Raw genomic sequence first — 20,356 nt, forward strand, 5'->3', positions numbered from 1 at the left:
TAAAGGCCCATATAAATCGAGAGCAACCAGGTCGTTTGGCGCCGATGGAATAATAGCATTAGGAGTTACCTTTGGCATAGCGCAGCTTTTTGCCCTTTGACAGATATCGCAACATTTTATCACCCTTTTCACATCTCGTGACATGTTGTTCCACCACACCTCGTGTTTCAATGCCTGCCAAGTTTTGAAGCCTCCAAAATGACTGAGAGCCTCGTGATAGGCACTGTATATACGTTCCACCATACACCTTGGTATACATACCCTATAAAAATTGTCATTTTCATTTCTGATATACAACAATCCTTGCCTTATAAGAAAACGTTTACCCAATTTTTCGTCCTTATCTAAGTTTTCAAGAATGGACCCCAATTTTTTATCGGATCGTTGAAATTCTGGCAAATTTTTAAGAGAATTAACAAAATCTTTTGGCAATCTTATAAGAGAGATCAACTTGAACAATTTATCAGAAGGTGTGGGAGGACGAATGGCTGCATATCAAGATAACGCATCAGATATAATATTTTGAGAACCGGGAATATATTTCAGATCAAAATCGTAATCCTGTATAGCCAGCGCAAAACGAGCAAACGACAAGTCTTCAAATAGGTCACCGAATTATCATCAGTATAAACTGTGAATTTTTTGCGTAATAGATAGATTCGGAACTTGGAAAGTGCCCAAACTACTCCAAGGGCCTTCCTTTCATTGATGCTGTAACGTCTCTCCCTATCTAAGAGAAGACGACTGGCCCAGGCCACTGTGCGATGTTGCCCGTCTACTATCTGGAAAAGCTCTGCTCCCAAACCTACATCTGACGAATCAGTACTCACACAATATGGTACATCTTCACGAGGGTGATACAACAAAGTATTCCGTTGTAAACATGACTTTACTTTCTCATAAGCTTCAACCTCTGTACTAGTCCACCTCCATTTCACTTTTTTTTTCAGAAGCTCAGTTAAGGGGGCAATTAATTCCGAAAAATTAGCACAAAAGGAACGGTCGAAATTTAACAATCCCAAAAAAGATTGTAATTCCTTGTGATTTTTGGGTGGGTGGTAATCCTTTATCGCCTGAATTCGCTCTGGATCCGGAAAATAACCGGAAGAATTAATCACATATCCTAAGAAAGGAATGTTCTGTCTGAAAAAATTACATTTTCTGAGCTTCAACGTGAGACCAGCTCTCTTCAACCGCGCAAAAACTTTTCTCAAATGGAATAGGTGCTCTTCGAAAGTACCCGAGACAATGTATAAATCATCCACGTATTTGACGAGAAATTTACTAAACCCTGCACCAAAAATTTTGTTTAGACACCGTGTAAAAGAACTCAGGCTGGAAGACAAACCGAACGAAAGCACGCAAAAAACATATGTAACGTTGAATTTGAAGCCCAGATATTTCCGAGAGTCCTTGGATACTGGAATTTGCCAGTACCCATTTGTTACATCCAATGATGACATGAAACTACAGTTAGAAATTGAATGTAAAATTTCCTCCACTAGCATTGGAGTTTCGTGTTCTTTTTCCATAACGGTGTTAAGGAATCTCGCATCTAAACATATTCGCACGGTCTGGTCCTTCTTAAGGGTGGTCATAAGAGGGGAAATGTAAGATGTTGGTGCTCTTTGAATAATATTTAAGGACTCCATTTGATTTAATTGAGATTGTATAGCCTCTCTATGCCCTACAGGAACCGGATATTGTTTCAGGCAAAAACCTTCCGTATTGTGCAATCTTACTACCTCACTACATGCTCGTACTCGTGAGTTAAACCTGGAATTTCCGAAAATATACTCTTATATTCCTCCAGCAAATCCCGAAACACAAGTTTTTGATTAGAGGAAATATCACAACCCTGAATGACAAAATCTAGTTCCTCAGACGACGGAGAGTATTTCCCACTATAGTCCGGCTTAAGAAGTGCTATCGGTTTTCCTAATATAGCTTTCAATTTCAAAGAGGAATCGGACAGTGTCTGGTGCTCAAAATGGTATTCTCTCACGCTTAACCAGGTACTATTATGCTTCAACAAAATTTCGCCCATTCCCAGATCAATGCTAGCATGAACAATACGCAAAAAGTCACATCCCAAGATTAGAGGGTAAGCTAAGTCTGGTATGACTAAAAATTCCTGAATTAACTCGCGATCGGCAATCGAAAAAGTAATAAAAACCTGTTTTCTAACTTTACGTTGACGATTTTTGAAAGCGCCTGTAACTCTGACACCTGTGCAATTAAAAAAAGTTATATGTTCGTGATAGGATCATAATTGCATCCACACATCCTCGCTCAAGGCACATATTTCACTTCCAGAATTAACCAATGCAGGAAACTCGAAATTAAAAATTTTTAAGAAAATTGTTGGGGATCTAGTTTCCGAGTATTCATGATCGAAATCACACTCATCTGAGAGCTCTTCGCGGGGGTTATTTTGAGGTAAGGGAGATCCCTTAGACTATTCATGAAGTCGTTCGGTGTTTTCCGACTTGACATTATCTACCGACTGCTCCTCTGAATCAACGTCTAAGGCGCTGGTCTCCCCGAACACCCGCTGCCCGCGACCGACGACGTACGCGGACCCGCCGCCGTCAACGTGTGAATGCTATATTCGGAAAACTACGGGCACGGTCTGCCTGAAACGTCGCGTGCGACGTTCAGCCGCGGCTGGCGAAGGTCACACGTCGCACGCGCCGGTTGGATTGATTCAATAGCATAGTGACGGGTGGACGTCAGAGGGAAAAATGAGTTCTTTTAATAAGAAAAAGTACGAAATGCTGATTCAGTTAACAGAATGTTATCTTGCACTATACATGCTTCACATAGTGACTATAAAAGTAATGTACTCAAGCATAATGATTTTTAGAGGGTGAAATAGGCCGTGGGCATCTAATGGTTGGAGGTTTTGTGATTTCATGTTCAATTAAACTTAAACTTCTTGGAGAAGTCGAGAAAATTCATTAAATTTTGTATCATTGCACTTAATACATTTATCCAAACCGTAAAAAGTGCCTTCCTTTTTCCTGTTCTGGACATTGTATCCGTTTTTTGCCTCTTTGTTGACAAAGCCAATAGTTCATCGTCTTCTTCCCCAAAAATCAAACGAGTAAGTAATTCTACTCGAATTCTACATTCATCTTGAAACACACTACATAGTAGCCTAGTGTTGCAGCGCGCATGTAGAATGCGAAAGGTATTTCAGAGAGACCATGCGCCCGTTGTCAGCGACCGCCAGCGTTCCCGTATGACGTCAGCCGCACGTCGTCGGTAGTGGGCAGCGGGTGAGGGAGACCAGCGCCTAAGAGGGCAACCCTTTTTGGCTTTTTCACATTGTACTCGTACTCGCGGTATCAAATATTTTGCTTTCACAACATTTTTCATGAAGTAACTAACAAATGATGTCTGCTCTTCCTCCCTGAAATGTTCTGACTGTAACTCCAATCTAACTTGAAGTTGTTTAGTTTCAGACCAAAATTGTTCGATAAAGGCTGTTTTAAAACATTGAAAATCGGGAAATGAGTGCAAATATGCTTGGGCCCACAAAGATGCAGACTTCTTAAAATGGCTTTTCAAAAATAATCTACATTTATCGAATGTTATATTCTCACTTCTCAACAAATATTCTAGTTGTTCAATAAACTCAATCGGATGGGCATTATCCGATGTGTCATCAAAAATAGGCAGCTGTGCATTCATTTCAAGAAAGCTTACATTACGTCTCGTATTATTCGAATTACCATTCAAATTAAGATTTTGTAGAGAGTATAACAATCTTGTCACAACTTCAGTTACACCATCACTATTTAACCTGTTATTATTTTCAACAGATTGGGGCCTAAAATCATTAACAGAATTTTGAGATGGAATAAAAAATTGTGTTGAGTTTACATTATGATTACCAATTTGCCGAGATTTAGCCCTATCAGCAGTAACCCCATGAAATTCAACAAAACTATGAGGTATTTGAACATTATTTTTATGAGCTGCATAGCTCGGCCATTTACACCTAGGATTCATATTATGATTATCAAATTCATTGACATCTGTTACATTGTGAGGAATGTTGAAATCCTCCTCTCTAACAGTGTAATGAGAAAATGGTTTTTCAAACCTATTCCCTCATTTTAGAAGAATCTTTTAGTTTTCACTGTCAAGTAATTTTATTTTCGAATTAATTTTAGAGAAAAATATTTTCAATTTCCAATTCAGGATTCCGACATCGTTCGGAATTGTAAACATACCGTATCGTTTTTATTCCGTTTTTATTTCCTAAAAACAATGTCGCACCGTATAAAAACATCCTGAATTGAAAGATAACCGAGTTTTTTGTTCGCTAGCACAGATAAGTCGAAATTAAGACGTCTTCATCGACGCATATTTTACCGAATTTCGACTGTCAGGGCACATCTGATTTCCGCACCCCCCTGTGGGTATAAAATCAGATGTCCCCCCGCAGGTCACTTCACTTACGATTTTCACTTACATTCGACTTATGCTTGATTTGCTGTTCAATTGCTTTTCCGATTAATCGCCTTACCTTCCGCCGCTGAATTTTATTAGAACATTTTTTTTGAGTTTCGTTTTCACCGTTCAGAATATAAATTTTTAGTTTTTCTTTTCTCTGTAATTATTGCGCACCATATTGGGTGATTTTGAAATTTGCGAGTGCAAGTGGCCAAACCATAGGTAAGACGACACTCCACCATTTTGTTTTCTCTTTCGTATCATCGGAACTTCAGCCTCCCCTCATCCCTTCCTACCCCTAGGTTAAGTTCCACTCCTACTGCAGAAGCACCCCGCTGGCGTGGATATTCAGGGGGCGCGGAAAGCACTTTGGAGTAGCGGAAAACCTTTCTTCGTCCCTTCCTACCCCGGGTTAAGTTCCACCCTTACTGCTAAAGCACCCCGCTGGCGTGGGTACTCAGGGGGTGCGGAAGCACTTTGGAGTGGCTAACCCTCTTTCCTCCTCCGTTGTTTCGACGCTCACCTCAGCTGTTATCGAAGAACCCCGCTGGCGTGGATACTCAGGGGGCGAAGAACGCACCTAGGGGTGAGCTGTCGTAGGTCTGTGCCGTCTTTCATCCCCTAACCTGGCTGAAGTCCGATATCTATCCGTTAAGTGCACGTCTCAGGTTCTGGCTGGCGAACAAGTCCGTTAACCCCCGTATAACGTTTGAGATCGGATCTCGTGTCATTCCGTCCGTTTTGCCCTGTAAATCTCACTGATTTCGAGTCACTGTAAGAATTTTGTAATAGTGCCATTTGTGTTCCCCTTTTACGAGTCGACAAATAAAAGTTGTGTACGTTGATTTTCACTATCATTGGGCGTCGCTAATACCCTAGACACCAGGGAACCTTGTCTCCGGCTAGTAGCTGCCAGGGTAGGTTTGCTATTCTCCCTTAAAGAATAGCTGGCGCTCGAGTTCACCGAAGAAAACCCCGTTACAACAGTATTTATACTATTTACTATAGGAAATGAATATATTGGTATATCATTAAGATTTTTAGATTTAGCAGAACCCCTACTAATATTTTTGAATTGCATTAAATTACTACTATCAGGTATTATGAAATTACAAGAATGACTTCCATTGTCCCTTGTGTATGAAAGTTGTTGTTTAGTGTATTCTGAATTCGGTTGTACGGGAATACTAGCTGCTTCGTCTTGTAACACATTTCTAGATTCAGGAAAGTGTAACGAATATGAAATATTACCAGAGTTCTGTTTTCCGTTTGAATTTGAAATGTTCAATTCTTTATTTATCTCCGGTACAGATGTTGAATGTTCAATATTCACAACGTATTTTGACTGCATCGGCGTAATCGAGAATTCACTCCTACCTTTTCTTTTCATCTGTTTATCTCTCTTCTGACTATTTGACGTCCCATTTAGACTTGACGAAAGTTTCCTTACCGCCCCTTGATCTTCTAAATCTTGAGACAAACTTCTGGCACGACTTCTCAAATTATACCTTAAATTTGGAAGCGAGTGTTCTAATGGCATTTTTTTCTGCAATCTAGCCCCACGTTGGGCGCCAAGTTGAACAGGAACAGGATGTTTGAAATCAAAGTCCTAGCTGAGGGGTTTACTAGATTGTTTATTCTGATAGAGATGAGCCTTGTTGAGGAAAAATCAGTTCTACAACTAACAAAAAATTGCAATCTCAATAACAACTTGACATCATTACAAAAAATTAACTCACCTAACACCAAGCACCTCTGTCTTAATTATTGTCAAATTATTTCATTTTTCTCTAAAGATGGCTGTAAATATATATAACCGATCAACCCAAGAACATATATTTATCAAACTGCGCGAGGTACTTTCTTGAAGTGAAATCGCGACGCATCCCAGTGCGCAACAAGAAAACATACACTCCGCAACCCAAGGAATGAAAGTTTTACATTACTTATATCAGTTCAATTCTCAATATCAAAAATAGCAGGTGAAATATAAAGTTGTGAAGACGACTTTTGTGTAATCAAAAAATTATAAAGATAATAGCAGGTCAACGTTATCAATTGTTCTTTTTCTGGAGCTAACATAATTGGTTTCCTCAGTACTCGAAACACAGCGGACAAAATACCAAAAACATTTTCTACTATACACGTCTCGCACTGCTCAAACGATAATAAAATATTCTTTCTCTTGATCCTCTGGCATGTTGACCTGGATATGGTTTCATTAAATTCTTATCTAATGCAAAAGCATCATCTGCCACGATGACATGTGGTATAACTCTTTTTCGTCCAGGTAAAGCAGAAGGTTGAGGCAATTTTAATGTATTTTGAAGGTTTGCATATAGGCTCGTATTTCTCAAGACACCACCATCTGCCTTTGCACCCAATATCTACATATGGGAACTTATAATTGGCATCTACTAATGATAAGAGTACAATGCTGAAATTCCCTTCTTAATTGAAAATGTCACTTCCTGTATTATTTGGGACTTGAATAACAATATGTTTACCATTGAAAGCTGGGGAAAATTCCAAAGATGATCAAATTGTCACTCAATTATTATCCATTCTTCTATCGTGGTAGGCATCTGGAAAAAATTTTCTTTTTATTTCAGCTCACACAAGATATCGAGAAGCAAGTAGATAATGCAGAAGATGAATTATCCCGAGAAAGACCTTTGGAGAAATTCAGGACACCGAGGCACCAACCGAAGCGTCGAGCTGTCGATGAGGATCCGAGGATCGCACATGCACGGTCCATTATGGAAAATGTGAATAAACAAATGGCTTGCAAAAATCAGGATGACGACGATATTTATGGTGCATCTGTAGCAATCAAGCTCAAAAAAATTAAAGATGAGCGAACCAAGATTTTACTCCAGAAGGAAATTGACAATTTGTTGTATGATGCCATTATTGGCACAGGAAATTTTTCTTCCATTCCTATTGCGTCTCCTTAATAGGATTCGCACAGTCAAGGATCTGCTTCAGGTTCTCCGTTCTGCGAAACTGAACCCTCAGATTCTGCAGGACAGGAAAGCATAGAAAGTTCTCCTACTATGAGTTGGTTCCATGTGTTAAATAATGAATGAAGTTGGTGTCGAAACATTTCTTCTTCATTTTTTGTGATATTTTGATTAATATTTGTGATTTAGGAATCAAATGTACATAATTTTTTTTAACTTTTTCGAAAAATATAATAATAATATTGAATTAAAATATAATATGATTTTTTAACCTTAATATTTTCATGCATCACTGTTATCAAGGCCTCACACACCTCAGGTACAATTCGTGTAGTGGACTGTATTTGTTTATCGGGTCGTGGAATCAAAGAATGGTTTCCTATTTACAATATATTTATAACACACTTGGGCAAACGATGACTGGAGACTGCAGACTGCCTCAAACCCTCGCCCTTTATACAATATGCGCCCCTTCTTAGGGTCTCAGAGGCACCGTATTGGTGGGGGCGGCTGACCTATAGGTTTACAGTTCTAATATTACATGGGTATATTTACACAATATTTACAATTTTAAAACTTTCAGTTCACCTCGAGACGTTGAAGCAGGTAGATGTGTTGAATGATACCAGTGCGATACGTCATCTCTCGTGTTGTAAAAGAGAAAGTCGAAGTGAAAGTGTACACTAGCGAAGCTACGGAATTTTTGATTCCGTCTATGAAACTTCCGAAGTTTTTCGTAAGTTCTATAAGTGTATGTGTTATAGAGCGGAAATCCGTTCAAATTCAGTGTGTTCAGTGTCGAGTCCAGATCAGCCCCAAGATCGCTGGTTCCACGGATATCACTGGTGAGTCGATTTATTTTTCTCATAGTATAGAAAATATATAACTTAGCCACATAGCTTAGAAGTAACATATTAGTGAGTATTTCCAATATTCATTATTACACAGAAATACCTTATATAGTTCAATACGGACAAAAAGCCATGTCGGAGGTCTCAGACAATGAGAGCTCCTACATGGAAGCTACGGACACCGAAGAATTCAGCGATAGAGAAGCAGAGGAGCTTGTAAGGCTCAAAGAAGAGAATGAGCAATTGAAGGCTCAAATAAATAAATTAACTGAAACCGTAGCTCAGTTGGTCGGGGAGATACGCCTCTTGAGAGAGGAAGGAATAAGAATAAAGCGCCTCAATCCCCTAGTTTTGCGGAAATTGCAAAACACATTTCGGCACAGAAATCTCCCACATTTGCAGAAATTGCAAAGCCGGTAGCAGTCCCCAAAAATTCCTCCAAACAGGAAGTAGCTCCAGAACCGGAAAAGAAGACAAAAAAACCCAGAACGCGCCACCCACAAAACGCGCGCGTAAAGAAAGTGCATCTTCAGACGAAGAGACCGCAAAAAAAGCAACGGAGATACCTAAAAAAGGTAAAATTCCACCCATCACGACGATGGGTACAGCCTCAGCTCAACAGAAAAACACTCCAGTTGAGGAGAGGAAAGAAAAAATCCCCACTGTCACCCTGAGAGGTACGTCCGAATGGACGTCAATTTCCAACGCGTTAATGCGAAACGGTATTAAATACCAAAGAGCGACGACAGTAAAGGACGGTATAAGAATCGTCCCACAAACCGCCGATAATCATAGAAGGATGACGGACTTCCTTCATAAAATAAATAGGGAGTTTTACACTCTTCAACGGGAGGAAGAAAAGAAAATCTACGCGGTAGTGAGATACCTACCGCTGGATGCAGATATACCGAAGATCCTTGACGACCTCAAGGATCAAGGGATCTTCGATGCTGAGGTCATAAGGATGACCTCAAATAAAACAAAAAAGCCGATGCCCTTATTGCTGGTTAAAACCCAGAATAAGGTTATCTTCGAGGTGAGAAGGCTCTACAACATGAACTGTGTTGTTGAACCTAAGAGAAGGACGACCGGGCCTGGACAATGTTACCGCTGTCAGCGATATGGACATGCCCAAAGTAAGTGCACTTTTCCATGGAGGTGCGTGAAATGCTCTGGTAATCACAGCTCCAAGGAGTGTACGCTTACCAGGGAGAACGAGGAGCGAAATGCCTCTTGTGTTCTCTGTGGAGAGCAAGGACATCCAGCCAGCTACAAGGGATGTAGCGAATGGAAATTGGTCACTAAAAAGACCAAGAGATCGCCAATATCGAACCAGACCAGCTCGAGGCCAACACAAAATACACCGAGGCCATCCCAAAACTCTTCGGAAGTGAAGAAACCCCAGGAAACTGCAACCAAAGCAGTCAAAGAGACGAAGAAACCAGAGAAAAAGACGGAAAAGGCAAAAACCGTCAAAAAAGCCGAAACCAGAAAAGGAATTTCTGGAATCACTGAGGAACTGGATAAGTTCACGAAAAACCTCCTCAGCACGATGATGCAGAATCTGGAGAAAGAGATTGAAAAGAAGATGCAGCAAATTATTAAGAATATTTAATGGCTGACACGACGATAAAGAACAATCTCATAATCGTCTCTTGGAACGTCGAAGGATTGAGAGCCAGCAGACCCTGAACTGATTGAAGAGAAGAGACCGGATGTCATAGCTCTCCAAGAAACGAGACTTAACCCCAACGTTCGGATAGCATTTCCCAATTACGATATTTACAGAAATGATAGACCTAACAGCACAGGTGGCGTTGCTATACTGGCTAGAAGGAATATGGATCACCATTTCGACCAAATATTCAATGGACAAGAAGTAGAAGCAATATCGATTATTGTGAATACTAATCGAGGACAAGTGAAGATTATTTCAACTTATAAATCACCGGATAAGGACATGCTGGAAGAGGATCTAAAAATGCTACTAGAAGGAAGACACCTTAAAATCATAATTGGTGATCTTAACTGCAAATCGCAGGAATGGAATAGTAGAGTGGAAAATACCAACGGGAGAAGACTGAAGATTTATGCTGAAAAACTTAATGCAGTTGTAATAGGACCTGATATACCGACCTACATACCAAGAGTAAATGGACTACCCGATGTACTGGACATTGTCGTAATGAAAGACATCACTGAAGAAATCAGCATTGATACAATAGAAGACGGAACTTCAGACCACAATCCCATAGAATTCATAGTGGGACATGGCCTAAGAAACGAAGAAGAGACACAAACCAAGGATCGCACAGACTGGGAGAAATATAAGAATTTACTTCAGGAGAAAATCACGGAAATTCCCCAAATAAACACCCGGGATGAATTAGATGAAGCAGTTGAAAAATTGGAAAATCAAATAAAAGAAGCCTATGAAGAAAGCACCAAGAGAATAAGGAAACCAATTCCGAAACATTCACATGGAGATACGCCAAGGCATATAAAGGAACTTATAAAAAAGAACAGAAGACTCAGAAAAATCTACAGAACAACAAAAAGAGAAGAAGACAAGAAGAAACTGAATAAGCATAGCCAGATATTGAAAAATGCTTTAACAGAACTGCGTAATAACAGATGGCACCAGAGATTAAGGGAACTGAATACAATAGATCACTCGGCTTGGAAAATGCAAAAACGCTTACGACGAGAACGGACAGTTATACCTCCACTGCATGGAGCAAACGGAATGGTATATACGAGACTTGAGAAAGCCGAAGCACTGGCCGACTCAATTGAGAGAGAAGCCAGAATAAATTACAGAAATGATGATGACAATGAAGATCTAGAAGAAGAAGTGGAGGCAAACGAAGAACTGATGATGGAACCACCGGAAACCGAAATCATTCCAAAACCGGCTTCACCAACAGAAATCAAAGAGATCATAATGAAATTGAAAAACAGGAAAGCGCCGGGAGAAGATAGGATAACGAATTATATGTTGAAGAAATTGCCTAGAAAAGGAATGGCAGCCTTGACGAATATAACAAACGGAGTGATGAGGACCGAATACTACCCAAAGAGATGGAAAACTGCAGAAATGATAGTTTTCAACAAGCCTGGAAAGGAACGGAAATTTCCTCAAAATTATAGACCAATCAGCCTACTATCAGCACAAGGAAAAATCGTCGAGAGGGTTATCGCTAAAAGGCTGAATGAGGAAACAGAAATGTTGAAGATAATTCCACCCGAACAATTTGGATTTCGACGAGAACACTCGACTGAACTCCAATTACTACGGCTCATATAATACGTCACCGAAGGAATGCAGGCCAAACAGGCCACAGGATTGGTTCTGATGGATATCGAGAGAGCTTTTGATAGAGTATGGCACGAAGGCCTAATCTACAAGATGAAAAAAGCAGGATATTCGACCAAGCTATGCAAGAGCATAAGGAACTATCTGAGGAATAGAAACTTTTATGTGAAAATAGATGGAGCAACCTCTCAAACCAGACAATTGGAAGCGGAACTGCCTCAAGGATCGGTACTTGGACCTCTGCTTTACGTAATATACGTCTATGATATCCCGAAGAATGATAGAAATATGCTCACCTTGTACGCAGATGACACAGGAATAGCGTTCAGACATCGACGCCCAGAGATCATACACCGGAGACTGCAGGAAGCCATAGATGAATTACTCAAATGGTGCATCAAATGGAAAATACAAATCAATGGAAGAAAGACTCAAGCAATATTACTGCAAAAGAGAAGATTGAGGATGGAAGAAAATCTTGAAGTTGATGGAGAAGAGGTTGAATGGAAAAATGAAGCAACATACCTAGGAGTGACGCTTGACAGAGGACTTACATGGAAAAACCACATCAAATGTGCAGTTGATAAAACAAAAGCCGCAATGAGTAAACTTTATCCACTCATAGGCAGAAGAAGTCATATGAATAAGAACATCAAGTTGACGATGATTAAAACAATTTCGCGACCACAACTGACATATGGATCGGCGGCATGGGGCTTCGCAGCCAAGACCCACATCAAGAAAATACAGGCCACTGAGAATAAACTCCTTAGAATGGCGATGGACGTACCCTGGTTTGTTAGGAACAAACAAATCTACAAGGACTTGGAATGGGAACCAGTTACAGAATTTATGAAGAGAAAGGCGGAAAGGATATTCGACAAAGCCAAACAACATACAAATGAGGAACTACGAAGATTAGTCGACTACGATCCAACGGAAGAAGCTAGAAGGTCAAGAACCTACCACCGAAGACCCAGAGATCAGTTAAGGATTTAAATGTAACCAAAGAAGAGCTTAACCTATAAAAGCTATAGGCAGCATACAAATATCAACACGACTATGATCGTGTGAGAGTCCAGAAACCATAAGAGTCAACTGGTTAATAGGCAAAATGCCCGGAACCTATGAAGAAGCAGTTAAGGGTTTTTAGTGGGTCTCGAGCTCAGAGAGTGAGAATCCCCACACTGTTCCCCCTCAGGAGAGGGTGTGTTCGTCTGTTTGCAGATTTTCCCCCTGCTACACCAAAAAAAAAAAAAAAACTTTCTTTCGCCGTCCATCTCGGTAGTTAAGTTGGTTCTTCCTTTTCACTCGCCGTCCGTAACAATTCGAGTAATGAGTTCTTTAGAAACTTCGAATAAATACATCAAACTTGCGAAAGAATCTCCTGTTGCAAGATACCTCAAGGTTATCGCTAGCCTTATCGAAACGGGGACACATTTTCTGTAGTTTGTGTCTTGTTTAGCAATCAAAGGACTAACAGCATTGACCAGAAACTCAAAATCTACGCACGATATTCGAGTGAAATTTTTGAATCCACCCAACGGGTCTATTTTATCTCTTCCATAAATCTATTCGTCTCCTCATTTCGACGTTGTAAAATGAGCCTTACCCAACATCGATGTTTGTTTCTTTTTTTTTAAGCAAACTACATAATAATACACACGCTGCAGCACAAAGCACTACGTTTTCTTGATCCTCCATATTCGACCATTGAAGAAAAGCGAAACACTGAGAACTCGTTCATGCACACTATGTGCTGCACTGTGCGCATACTTAAGTTACGCACAGCTATGCCGATGGAAACGGACGCTAAGGCCCGGTTGTTCAATTCGTGATTAAAGTTAATCCTGGATTAATTTTGACATTTCCGTTCAAATCTGTCTCGTTAATCCAGGATTAACTCAAATATCGGCTTAAACCTGAATTGAACAACTGAGCCTTAATATGTTAGAAACTTGTACGCGCACTGCTGCAGTGCTGCACAAAATGTTCGTGAACAATTTTGCCGCACACGGTTTTGGTGGAATCGTACCTATAGAGAATCATAGGAAGAGCTAATTTTCCAATTACAAATCTTCATCAAAGCACTCTTCGAATCTGAAACTATTGCACATTTAGATAATCTGTGTAGGATAATTAATTCCAAAGCTTTCTGAATTGCAGAAGTTCAGCAGAGCAGATGGACACATGATTAGGGGCTGCCATGGAATAGGTAATTAAATCGGATGAAAAATTCCTATTCCAACTGATTGATCATGTTTAGATGCTGTGACGTGGAAGATTTTTGCTTCGCCACAAAAGGAAATTTCTTCACCGATATTTTCTCAATAAGACCTGTCAACCGAAATATTTTGGAAGAAAACCTTTATACTATCATAGGGGGGCTTTACAGATTGATATTTCGACATTGCTTTCCACCAACCGGGCCCATGTTTGTAGCGGAAATCGTATATATCTTTTTGTTTTCAGAATTCATATATTTTATAATTCTTTCCGTTCAACCGTAGGTACTTTATTTGACTCGAGACAAGTCTTTCAACTTGGTCCCTTTTTCCTTCTCTTCAATTGTTTCTGTCTCTTTCCGAGCCAGTTGATTGACCGAACAATTTGAGTATACCCAATGGGGAAATGAGTTACCCATAGTGAGGACAGTTTTCCGCGGAGAAGGGTACTTCTTCAAAGCACAGCGCTAAAGGTCAAGAGCGAAATTAATTGAGATCTAGGTGCCAAGGAAAGTGCGTCAGGTGTTTTACCGTGCAGTACAGTTAGAATTACGACAAGTTTGAAAGTTTAAGGCAAGTCACTTGTAGCATTTTTATTCCTCCCGTAGTGCATACCTGGGGTGATATCTTCACAAATTTCCGCTTCATTCAATGCGTTTAACTAGATGAAAATACCGACCTACCGTTTAAACTCGATCTAATCATTGTAGGCTGGGTAGATTACCGACTTCCGCTACCGTTCGACCTCCGTTGGGTCCCAAGAGGGCATGGGGCACCTACCGTATTTCTGAACTTATTGTGTAATATTGCCGATTGCCGTTACAGGTTGACATTCCGACCTGCTGTCTGACAGGCAGCCATTTTGAGGGTCACCGAGAGAGAGAGAGAGACAGGCTGCACTGCAATTGGACTGGTACCAGCAACCGTACCGATTTCCGCCGACAGAGGGAGCGACTCGCCAGGCTTTCAAAATTTAACCGTATTTACTGTTTATTTTAACCATATTTTCCTGGAGTGACCGTATTTAATTGACCGTATTCCACCAACCACCCCACGCCGACCTGTCTGCCAGTTGACATCCACATATACCTTTATATTTTTTGTATAGGTTACGGCTAAAGATAGGTGTGAGCATAAACTGAGGATTAGCCTAATAAACTTATGTTTATATTCGAGGACCGGCTAAAGTTCGATATAATGTTTATCTGCGTCTGGGAATTTCATCTTTAGCCGGCTAATGTGCACATTACCCAAAACGAAACGGCTAAAAATGTATTCCATCGATATGCGGAGGGGTGATGTCTTTTGAATAGTCAGATAGTAGAGGACAAAGGCACGCGGACACGTTTGTGTTTCAATTTTTAGAATTGAAATATTATTATGTAAAATAGCATAGATTGCTATTGTACCAAGGTTTTTGCACCTAACATATTACCATGATTGGTTTTCAATTCAACATTTAATGAGTCAGTCTCATCTGTTTAGGAGATTAGTTTTTTGAAATCAATTCACATACAGAAGTTAGATATACAGTTTTCCGCAGGACGATAGGAACGTGGATAGTCAATTGTCCTTTGAAAACTCAGAATATGACCTCACAAGGAAATCAAGTATTAGATATTAGATATAGAGTATTTTTCTGTGAGCAAAAGTATATTTTCCCTACCATTCAATAATTGGGTTTATGGAAAAATTCTCTACGATATAGAAACTAGAATCGAAAAGCAGCAAAAAGTATTGAATTTTTTTCTTATATTATATTCATGTGAATAGCGACATATGATACATTTTTTAAATCAGCAAAAAAATTGCAGCAGAATGAAGGAACTTTCAACTATAGTTTATATTTGAAAAATCAGAAATCCCTGTCGTATCTCGAAAATGACTGGATCGAAAAATATCGAATAATATCATATTCGAATTCCTCATTAAAAAGTGCCTCTAGAACGTAAAAACGGATTTCGAATACGAGTTCAAATAAAAGAGTTATTCAGCTTCATTGAAAATGACAATTTCTCAATTTTCGTTCATAACTCAAAATATATGAACGTTAGGATGGATCTGTTTTAAGTTTTGGATTAGTCAAGAAGGTCAACATTCAAAAAACCAAGTATCTGTGTGTCGGCGGAGAAGCAAGTGATCTCACGATGAATGATGGAAAAATAATAACACACTGCCAGAACTACAACTATCTGGGAGTTATTTTTGACTCGACCGGAACGGACAATCATGAAATAGAGAGAAGAATAACCACAGCAAAAAAGGCAATATCCTGTCTCAACGGCATATTATGGAATAAAAATATAACTAAAAGAAGAAAGTTCAACATTTATGAAACCTTAGTGAAAAGCAGTCTATTGTATGGGTCAGAGAATTGGAGACTAACTGAAAAATATAAGAGAAAATTGGAAGCAGTTGAAATGGACGCAATGAGAAGATCGCTCAGGATATCAAGGAGGGAAAGAATCAGAAATGAGACCGTTAAAGAAATGATGGGTATTGAAGGAACCCTAATGGATGACATCGAGAAAAGACAGCTGATATGGTACGGCCACATACAACGTATGTCAGAAACGAGACTCCCAAAGCAAGTAATGAACTGGCAGCCCGCAGAACGTAGGAAGAGAGGAAGACCAAAGACCAGTTGGAAACAGGGCGTCGTTAAAGCTATGAGCACAAGAAACTTGCAAGAGCTGGACTGGGAAGATAGAAGAAGATGGAGGCAGGGCGTCGGACAACGTCGGAAGACGTTCTGAACCGGCATATATATATATATATATATATTAGTCAAGAAAAAAGAGCTCGAGAATGTGTCGTCCGTTTTCTTCTAGCTTCTGGAGAGCCCTTCAGTAGACAACGAATTTTGCCCACCCTGTACATTCGCCTTATTGTGACATGATTTCTTTCTCTTCAATATTGAAGTTAATTATTGTTGAAAACTATACCATTCAGAGAGTTACTAGTTCATTTTAAGCATCACTAGAATATGTTCTAACAGTCAGAGAAGTCAAAGTTGCCAGTTTTGAAATTCTTAACTCGCTTATGACTTTTTCACAAAAAAGTTTATGCTGTCACATTTGCACTACAAAAGGTGTATATGTGTCATCAGCGGATTATAATTGTGACACACTTTCACAATTATACAAGACAAGAAAATTGCACTAAAGAGGCGTTTATATAGTAGTTTTATTGTGATCGAGTGATCACAAGGGGTATCTGTGACATTGAGTTTCATCGGCACCAATCATTCTTTGAAAATAAGCTAATTTATTTGGATAAAACATATAAACTAGCAAAAACTGAATGAATTCAGGATTTCATTAATCTAGTGATAACGGTAATGAGATGAAAATTTTGATAAGAAGTAAGTATCACAATTACCTACGAATCACAATTTGGCGAATATAGTGTAATACTTTTGCACAAAAAAACAAAAAAAAGTTATAAACACGAAAATAGTGACTTCTTCAGCTGATTTTGTTAAAAAAAATTACCGAAGTCATTGAACATACGGATTCTAAAATACGGCCTGTCGCCACCCTTGATGAATCATTTAAGGATTTAAGTGTAAAGCTCCTCAGCCAATTAATCCGGTTAGCTACAATCAAGATTGGGTACTGCTACTTTTAATTCTTCAGAATTTAACCTTTGGTATTTTGATGAAGAAGTTCGCGACATCATTCTTTATTTATTTTATTTATTTATATTTATTTATACATAAGAATACAAACAGGCTAACGCCAACTACAGTATTCACAACAAATAACAAACATTGTAGGTACCCTGAAAAAGCAAGATGGAAAATAAAAAAGTTCACAATAAATATCAAATCAGTATCTACCGTTCAACAATATTAACAGTATCTCATCAATATTGTCATTAATACCTATATTATTTTGAAAAAAAAGCAAACAAAAAAAACAAGAAACAAATTATTTTTCTTTCTTTTCCCCTTTTTGAGATCAGGGAACAGCCAGTCCATCGCCCTAAACTTTCTTCTGAGTGCAAGGCAACTGTCGACAGAAAAAATATCGACCGTATTACCAATATCATAACACGACTGAAGCATCCTTCCCAAAGGAAAATATTTGGCAGTTTTGGCACTGTTAGCACGTCTCAAGGACAGATAAAATGGAAATTTATTTGCTCAATGATATCTGGAGCCTCTGAGAGACTCTTCATAAGTTTATAGATGAACATTATGTCGCCTATCTTCCTCCGATCTTCAAGAGTTAGTAGATTGAAGTGACACAATCGGAACATGTAGTTTCGTGGATTTCCGGATGTTAAGTGAAATCCGGTTTTGAAACCGAGAAATCTGAGAAATCTTTTCTGAACCTTCTCCATCCTCTCAACGTAGGTGGTGTTATGAGGGTTCCATATTGGAGAAGCGAAATTGAGTCTGCTTAAGACGAAAGCATTGTATAATGAAAGTAATGCCCTCCGATCGGTGAAACTCTGACACTGTCTTGTGATGAACCCTACCATTTTATAAGAAGATCTCACTACATTATTAATGTGTTCATCGAACAGGCGCTTAGAGTCGAAAATGACACCAAGGTCCTTCATCTTACTAGTTCTGGTAAGACTGAAATCATCAATCGCATATGGATGGAAGAGATGATTCCTATTGCGTGTGAAAGATATTACATGGCATTTTTGGAGATTGAGGAATAGATCATTTGCAGCACAAAAACCAGCAAATCTGAATATTTCCTTCTCTCCTTTTGCCCGTTCAATTCCCATGCAAATTATGAAAAATAACAAGATGAAAGATAACCACTTACTCTACAGTTTTCCCTCACACTCGAGATAGCATGTTCGTCTGAAATTTTGTCATCAGGCGTTTAGATTTTAGATTCGCTAATGAGAATGCGTTGAGACAAAGTAGAGACAAATGTATGTTCATTCTCAAATTCTCAACTGCTTAGCAGATTACTTTTCTGCTATTAAAAATATGTGAAATTCGTACAAAAAAAAATCGCATTAATAGCTTGATTAGATTACTATTTTTTTACACTTTTTTAATTGCCAAACATTCGCGCCCTTCAAACTTTGCCTATAGTTTTCTTCTTTTCTATTAGCTTCTATATTTTTAGCCGATAGGATGTGGTTACTCTTAAGTTAAGTCGTCTTAAGATAGAAGAAACTAACATTAGCAAATACCCGAAGCTAAACCTTAGATCAGCCGGCTAATCTTAAGTTTATGTTCACACCTATCTTTAACCGTAACACATTGTAAAGTTTTCTTCGCTTGATTGAAACGTCCAACTGATTACAATTATGTATTTACACTTATAACTAACAAACTAACTATGTCACTACTATTTATTTACACTCGTATTTATTTCCACTAGTCGCTTGCATTGTGAACTATACTGTACTGAACTACCTTTTTTTTAATGTAGCAGGGTGAGAATCTGCAGACAGACGAACACACTCTCTCCTGAGGAGGAACAGTGTGGGGATTCTCACTCTCCTGAGCTCGAGAACCACTAAAAACCCTAAACTGCATTTTCATAGGTTCCGGGCATTTTGCCTATTAACCAGTTGACTCTTATGGTTTCTGGACTCTCACAGGATCATAGTCGTGTTGATAGTTGTATGCTGCCTATATCTTTTATAGGTTAAGCTCTTCTTTGGTTACATTTAAATCCTTAACTGATCTCTCGGTCTTCGACGGTAGGTTCTTGACCTTCTAGCTTCTTCTGTTGGATCGTAGTCCACTAATCTTCGTAGTTCCTCATTGGGATGGTGTTTGGCTTTGTCGAATATCCTTTCCGCCTTTCTCTTCATAAATTCTGTAACTGGTTCCCATTCCAAGTTCTTGTAGATTTATTTGTTCCTAACAAACTAGGGTACATCCATCGTCATTCTAAGGAGTTTATTCTCAGTGGCCTGTATTCTCTTGATGTGGGTCTTGGCTGCGAAGCCCCATGCCGCCGATCCATATGTAAGTTGTGGTCGCGCGATAGTTTTAATCATCGTCAACTTGATGTTCTTATTCATATGACTTATTCTGCCTATGAGTGGATATAGTCTACTCATTGCGGCTTTTTTTTATCAACTGCACATTTGATGTGGTTTTTCCATGTTAGTCCTCTGTTAAGCTTCACTCCTAGGTATGTTGCTTCATTTTCCCATTCAACCTCTTCTCCATCATCTCTCCTCCTCATCTCCATCAAGGTTTTCTTCCTTCCTCAATCTTCTAATTTCTCTTTTGCAGTAATATTGCTTGAGTCTTTCTTCCATTGATTCGGATTTTCCATTTTATGCACCATTTGAGTAATTCATCTATGGTTTACTACAGTCTCTGGTGTATGATCTCTAGGCGTCGATGTCTGAACGCTATTCCTGTGTCATCTGCGTACAGGGTGAGCATATTTCTAGCATTCTTCGGGATATCATGAACGTATATAACGTAAATCAGAGGTCCAAGTACCGATCCTTGAGGCACTCTCGCTTCCAATTGTCTGGTTTGAGAGGTTGCTCTATCTATCTTCACATAAATGTTTCTATTCCTGAGATAGTTCCTCT

The 20,356-nt window shown here is 39.2% G+C and overlaps 1 protein-coding gene across 1 annotated transcript; it reads left to right on the forward strand.

The window, feature by feature from the left end:
* The first annotated feature begins 15,966 nt into the window (after window positions 1-15,966).
* LOC123311719 lies at window positions 15,967-16,575 on the forward strand. Its single transcript, XM_044895790.1, has one exon. The coding sequence runs from the start codon at window positions 15,967-15,969 to the stop codon at window positions 16,573-16,575; it is 609 nt and encodes a 202-aa protein (XP_044751725.1).
* The last annotated feature ends 3,781 nt before the right edge of the window (window positions 16,576-20,356 follow it).

This window comes from Coccinella septempunctata, chromosome 4, assembly GCF_907165205.1.
Source record: "Coccinella septempunctata chromosome 4, icCocSept1.1, whole genome shotgun sequence".
NCBI lineage: Eukaryota > Metazoa > Arthropoda > Insecta > Coleoptera > Coccinellidae > Coccinella > Coccinella septempunctata.

What these genes read in the sequence shown, in the direction of transcription:
- LOC123311719 (XM_044895790.1), top strand. Translation starts at nt 15,967, where the DNA reads ATGAATGATGGAAAAATAATAACACACTGCCAGAACTACAACTATCTG.